The sequence below is a fragment of the Cibotium barometz genome, chromosome 1 (genome assembly GCF_041138505.1).
Source record: "Cibotium barometz isolate CiBa-2024 chromosome 1, ASM4113850v1, whole genome shotgun sequence".
NCBI classification, from domain to species: Eukaryota; Viridiplantae; Streptophyta; class Polypodiopsida; order Cyatheales; family Cibotiaceae; genus Cibotium; species Cibotium barometz.
The window spans coordinates 49924966-49932203 of NC_141046.1; the positions used below are offsets into that span (position 1 = coordinate 49924966).

At 39.4% G+C, this 7238-nt stretch overlaps 1 protein-coding gene across 1 annotated transcript; it reads left to right on the top strand.

The window, feature by feature from the left end:
* Positions 1-5583: 5583 nt before the first annotated feature.
* On the top strand, positions 5584-6765 carry LOC147642136 (uncharacterized). Its single transcript, XM_086802481.1, has 2 exons — positions 5584-5701; positions 5832-6765. The coding sequence occupies exons 1-2, from the start codon at positions 5613-5615 to the stop codon at positions 6763-6765; spliced, it is 1023 nt and encodes a 340-aa protein (XP_086658607.1). The 5' UTR covers positions 5584-5612.
* The last annotated feature ends 473 nt before the right edge of the window (positions 6766-7238 follow it).

A 7238-nucleotide genomic window follows, 5' to 3' on the forward strand; every position in this document is an offset into this window, starting at 1 on the left:
GCCTACAACTTGATATACATTTTCTCCTGAGAGTTCCGGTCTCTATCTCCACTGCTCAACCAACAATTGCTAGTGGTATTACCTCTAATTCAATTCTTTCCATGTACAAGAGCAACATTTATTGAGAAACAAGCACCGCTTTTAGTATATTCAAAGTTGTGTAAAATAAACCACTCGTGATTGTTACCCACCTACAAATGCAAAGCTACAAAGGCACGGATGTAATACATCATTAAGAGTGATTTTATCAACAATTTACTTGATTTTAAACTACAAGGATGTAGAAGCCTTGCATTACATGGTGTGGTGCCTGGTTTTATCAATAAGATAGTGGCAAAATAACTCATTGATTTTCTTGTCGTCGTAGTGCTCCAAATGATGATTTAGCCTGACATAACCATTTTATATTCCTAAAGCCAAGTGCAAGGTTGTATTAACTATTTCATAGCTACTTCTCAAAATCACCTTGGTCATGTCAACTCCATTGAGGCTTTAGTTTGCAATAGGCCATGTGAATCAATTCAATGGTGTTGAATGAAATTGTTGAAAAAGATACCACCAAGGAGTTAGGACCCATGTTCACATGAGCTATACCTACTCAATAAATTTTCATATGTGCGAGCCCCTGCGCCCACACATCATTACACACATGTGCACACACACACACACACACACACACACACAATGCATACATGCACACAAGCACACACATACAGGCATGCACACAAGCACACGTGTAGAGCATGTACACATGCTCTATGTATGCACACAATTTAACAAAGATTCGGTCTTCTTCCAAAATCTTGAATGCTACATCTATGATAGCATTAAGTACTGAAGAGATTGTCACTTCCAAGAACCGACCCATTTTATTATACGCACAGCCGATGTTTGATGATATGAAGTGACTTGGGACCCTATCACAAAATATTACCAAATACACTGAATTTTGTGGGATATCGGGTAGAAGAGTTTAATGTGAATGCATAAGACAAAACAATTCCCATGTGAGGTGTGCGCATTGCGAACACGGGTATCCCCTTCGCAAATGGAACGTACGTGGCGGTACAAGTGAATGAGTGAATTCGTCTTTTCATTTCTAAGTCTTCAGTTCTTCTGCATACATCAGAAATCCCCTATTGCAATTTGCATATCTTTCCTACGGTTGCTATATTGAATGCAAGTAAAGCCTAATTGAAAACCGTCCACCATCATGCAAACCATATAAGCATATATTCATATATATATATATAATTCCAACATAAATTGTCGTTAGTGCAAATGTACTTGTATTTTAGACTCCTGGTGCCCTAGATTGCTGCTCGAGTGTTTATGATTTGATAGCATTCCAAAATCATCAAGTTTTTGTTTTTTTTTTGGGGTCATTTTACACCCGGCTAGATTCTAGAATCTGGCACAATGATCCGTGATCCATATTACAAATCGAAGCTTTGAGTCCCCATGGGGCTCTCTAGAGATTCATAATTCTTTTGTGAGGGAGATCGATATATATTCGAACGCACACATACCCACGTAGTCTACTACACCAAATGCCATGTGACATATGATCGAGATAATGTTCTACCTTAGACTTGCAAAATTTTCACTTTGATGTGCAAAAAAGTTGTTTTTCAGCTCTTAAAAACCTTAGAATTTAGAAAGTTCTACCTCAAATGGTTAGCATGGTAAGAAAGTGTTACCATAAAGCTTCTTCTTGAACATTTCTCATTTAAAGGGTGTCTTATCCAAGCTCTTCTTGAAGAGCCAACATCAAGTCTTAACATGAACACTAAACAATTTTTCTCAATTAGTACCAACAATGCTTTATCAATTTATAAAGCTATAATAATCTTAAGCTACAAGAATTATTATAGAATCCCCTTTTGTGCTCCCAACAAGAAAAAAAACATGTGCCATACACAACCAACCCTCAAAACACTCAAACAATATAAGTTAAACACTTATTAATGCACAGCTTACACAAGACATGGGAAGAACAAAGACTCCTTTGCTCATTTACCAAACATAATTTAGATTGAATCTTTCTTTAGCAATGAATTTGTGGTAGGAGAACCTAAACAATGCATGATGGAATGTGATCGAAACTAGTAACAAAAAAGGGATGAAACTAGAGACAAAAGTGTTCTCTTTAACGAGTTATGGGGCAAATTCCGTGCCATGTAAACCCCATCTCGTATAATAAAACAAAACAAAAAAATTTATGATAGTATTTTTTTTTAATGTGAAGAAAAGGGAGATTACTAGCCTTAAGTGTGGTATAGAGTAAGCATGTAGGTCCAAACTCTAACCTAAGTAGTTGACCCATACATCTAGCTCCTACCACTTACACTTCTTACATGATGCCTGTCACATTCTTGGGTCTAGAAATGCAATCCAAATATAATTAAGCCTTCGAACCACTTTGCCAAACCTTTAAAAAATAAATAAATTCACAAGGCCATTATGACCAACATCGGTAATAGATTCCTTGTTTGGTGTCAAAACCAACATACCTTGCACTTGACTGCTCAAGCATGGTTAGAACTTATTATTAAACGGGCCTTACAAGCTAGACCTATACAAGAAATGATAAGAGTGGTGCATTTGTTTCTAGGAATTATGCCAAACCAATGACAACCTTATTGATCCTTACTTAGACATAGCAACACAAGGCACTAGAGAAACTCTTATCCTTTATCGACTTGAATATAAAGTCTCTATAAGCATGAAACATTGTATTCTTTCAAATGCCATGCAACTCTAAGTATCATAACATAACACTTTTAATTGCACCTTAATTGTTCCCATGTTTATGGGAGCCACGATACACATTAGGAATTGGCAAGAATTTTTAGAGTTCCAACTTAGCTTGATTACTTCCCATATGAGTCATTTTACTTCTCTTATATACTAGTGTGTATAGAAAGCCATATTTTTGGAGTTTGTTTTCCTTTCTTTTCTTCTTAGTGCAGAGAGGCTATAGTATTTGTGTATAAAAAACATTATCAAATTTTCTAGTTGACTTTTCGGAAGCACATTTCTTTTCCTTGCTTTAGAAAGAAAGTTGTAAAACTGTTTTTTTGAGGAGACAATTACAGGTTTTGCTAAAAAGTGCATACACTTTTGAATATTGTAAGAAGGGGAGATTTAATAATAAGAAGCTATTTTTTAATCCCGCACTCTGAAGATTACAAGTCGTCGTGTGTTTCTCTTTTGCACTTTCATTTTCTTGTGAGGTGTGTTGTAGGCAGAGCAACATATATGCAAGCAAAGCATAGAGGTGTGTCTCTACATGGTTTGTAGAAACATTGAGCTATGTGTGTGTGTGAGAGAGAGAGAGACAACTTGTATAGTAAACAAGAGAGGACATGAGCTTATAGCTTGGTGCTTTAACACTTTAACACTCTATGCACCAAATCATTGGTTTGAAGAAGCGTTATTAGCGAGCATGTTGTGCTTTTGGGCATAGACGTTTGTGATGTGTGTACTTGCCCCCCCACTCCCATGCCGGCCATTCGTTTGAGCTAGTCTGGGTATTCCCAAGAGTCTCAATGTGCAATAAAAAGGTTTAACTATTTTGTTTCTTATAATGCTCCACATGCATCGACAATTTCTCTCGCATATACCGATTATTGTGGTGTGGGGCACATTTTTCGTTTTCTAAATTTCCTCACATTTTTTCTAGCCTCTTGGTGTGTAAGAGGGAGCCTATCGATATGTATTTCTTTGATATTCCACCATTCCACTTAAAGTATCCATATATTGATGGGACAATGTGGCCAAACTGTAAAACATTGAGTATGATGCACTTGTATGGTTGCCTAACACTTCCTCAAGTTTTTCAAAACTAGTTTAGGAACAAGAGAAGCTAGCTTTTGTGTGGAATGCATTGGAGAACCTTGTCAAATCAAAATCGGAGCTCGTGGGTGAGACTAGCTTTGTGGAGAAGCTTACAGTGGCTCAACTTGGTCAATAAGGTCTAATCCAACCTCAAGCGGCAACTCCAATAAGTTTTTTCATCAAATTGAATCATTTTGTTCATTAATTTCAGCTAGTTCTTTATTAAAATGTCCAACTTGAAGGCCGAAATTCATTGAGCTTTGATAATGTGGTTCGAGTAGGAAGAGAAGGATATGAAGCTTAAGATGGCTTCTTCATTAACTTCCAAGCTATTGTGGTTACAACATAAGTGAATGCAATAAGTTCATGGTTGGAATAGATTTTGATAATCAAGTCTAGGTCAGCCTTGAGGGAGAGCTTTGAGGACTCGAAGACCTCCAAAGTGGTGGTGAGTTTGTGCTTACAAAGATTGTGATTGGTGTCATCAAGTCTTCCTTTGGTTAGATGGAAATTTGAATCAATACCTAAGGCTTATGTCGGGCCATTTCTTCAAATTGGCCCAAACATAACTAGTGAAAAAATATGATACTATTTATGAAAATGCAATTTTTGGCACAACATAATTTGCACTTACCAAGGAAAAAATTAGAGACAAAATTTAGCCCAAAGGCATTATTTTCAAGGTTCTTGTAAAAGTGTTGGGCTATTTTAGACCCAAAAATGGCATTTTTTGGGTAAATTTTAGAGAAAAATTGCCAAATTTGCTGTAAGAGTGAGCATATATTCCAAAAAAATTTAAACATTCGCTAAACTTTCCTATAGACACTGCCTTCTATCAAAGAAAGATTCACCAATCTATCTCTACTTTGACCATAGGATATGCTCCTTATTGTTTACCCTGGCACTTACATAATGAGGATCAATCATAAATCGATGCACAAATTGTAATAGAAGTGAGGAAGAGAAATTATCTTTCTTTGTTAATGAACTAAACTTGAGGGCATTGGTGACTATCTCTATTTATTCATTCTTGAGTTAAGAATGTAAACAATGCAACATCAAAGGCCAGATGGATATTACTAAATGACAATGGAAGAATGAGAGAATATGGGGTCTTTATATAGATTCTTGGATGGTCTAGGCACTATGTTGGCCAAGCTCCTAATTATTGAATTGGGCCATACTTAATTAGCTTCCACCACTAGCATTCCTCACAAAATGCATTGGGCACGACAAATGCCTTACATGAGTAGGCCCTTAGATGGGCCAATAATTCATGTTTTTATCACATTTTGAGTTAGAACTAAGGGCCAGGCAAATGTTTGCACATCAAAATCATAAGCTATATCATCATGGCCATTCTCCCCCAAAGCATGAACTTGCAACATTCGGTGACCAAGTCCTATGTGGCCAGAGCCTCTAGACGTTAGAAGGGCCGGTAATGCATGGGCATTGGGAGGCGGCCAATAAAACTCCATTAGCAACGGATTTCAAAAAGGGTGGGCCCGTCCTTCAGCATGTATAGTTTTGGCGTTGGGCGTCTGGGCGGTGTATAAATCACCAAGGCATGGTAGGAAACCATATTCAAGGAAAATCTTTATTGATTTGATTATCGGTAATAAAGGGCCTCAAATTTCGAAGAGGAGAGCGTACACGGCGTGTCCACGAGGGAAAGGCCCTTAGAACTTGGAAGTTGGCTATTATAAGGTATCGAGGTGCCTACACAGTAAGCTTGAGAGAGAGATACAGAGAGAGAGAGAGAGAGAGAGAGCATGAGCATGTCGACTAGAGTCAAAAGATACAAGGGAGTTCGGCAGAGGCAATGGGGCTCTTGGGTCTCCGAGATTCGTCACTCCATCTCGTAATAATCCATATTATTACTGTTTCTCGCAATAATCTTTCGTTTGCATGTTAATCTCTCACACTTGAGAGCTGTAAAGGCTTTTTGCTAGTAAGCGTTTCTTTCTAATAGTGCGTTTGTTTGGATCCAGGAAGGCGAGGGTGTGGCTGGGCACGTTCGAAACCGCCAAGGAAGCTGCCAAGGCCTATGATGAGGCAGCTCGCTTGATGGAAGGGCCACGTGCCAAGACCAACTTCCCAGCAGCAGCAGCAGCACGTGCATCATCCTTGCTCTCTCCATCAGTGAGGGCAAAACTGCAGCGTTGCAACTGCATGGCTACCCTTCAAGGGGCGACTGAATTCAAGGGGCCGTCGGCATGCGCAGCACTGGCAAAGGTATCCTCAAAGTTGGTGCAGAATGGAGTCTCTGTCGATGGGAGCACCCAACGGTTAAGGGCGCCTCTGTCTTACACAAGGGGCCCCACTGCCTGCTTGGCAAAGCCGCAATCATTGGTTTGCCTTCGGCTGAACGATTCTCAGGACCAGCTAGGCGTGACTCGGCAGACCAGCAAGGACTCGACGCCTCAATGGGTCACCACGCTGCACGTCCAAGCTGCCCGCTCGCGCGCCCTCGTCAACACTCTCCCCAATCATCATGCGACTCTGAGTGGCAGCCTGCACAACCAAGGGTTGATGGACGACTCTTATAATTGTGCTCCACTTTCTCAAGAGGCTCCAAGCCTACAAGTTGGCGATGAGGGTGAGCTGCCCATAATATCCAATTGCTCGAGCTGCTCTATAATGGAAACAACATACACAAACAATGCTCAATATGCGGACTCTTGCAGCACGCTACCCCCATCTCCTGACTATAATGCAGTATATCTTTCCACCCCATCCAACAGCGATGTACCCGCCCTGTCTGCAGCTTTGTGGTATCTCGCACAAGATGACCTCGCCGCGGCCGCCTCATATAACAACGCTGCTTCTCTTAGCGTACTCTGTGATCAGCTCCATGCTTATCCGTTCTACACCACCAACTCCGAAATCTGCCAAGAATTGTACGGGCACCAGCTCTGGCAATAACAAAGGCTTCATTGTTCTTCCGCCACGTGGTAGTTAGTGTTTCCCTTACATCCCAAATGTTGCGTCTTCCAGAAACTGTTTATAATGAAAAAGTTAAAGCTCTTCCTTTTGCCTAAACTTCAAGGCTAACTTACTAATAAGTATTATTGCCGTCACTAGTAAGGAATACTAGTAATGAAGGCCTGCAATTGAGGGTGTCTTCCAATTTCAATTGACATGTAACTTTTGAGGGCCTAAAACTGACGGGCTTCTTCCAATTTCAATTGACATGTAACTTTTATCACTCCTATTCATATGACATATGACGTAAATATTTTAAATGATACCCTTCAACTCACAAGTATTATTTTAAAATGAAAGGCTTCTTTTTTCAATAAAACTATTATAATATATTAGCAATATTCAAAGTACAAAGTCTAAGATAATGTCACTAATACATTGATTAAAAGAAGCTTTATCCAAGCATGCTATCA

Coding starts and splice junctions, on each gene's coding strand:
- LOC147642136 (XM_086802481.1), top strand. CDS start 5,613: ATGAGCATGTCGACTAGAGTCAAAAGATACAAGGGAGTTCGGCAGAGG. Junction 5,702..5,831: donor GAGATTCGTCACTCCATCTC/GTAATAATCCAT, acceptor GTTTGGATCCAG/GAAGGCGAGGGTGTGGCTGG.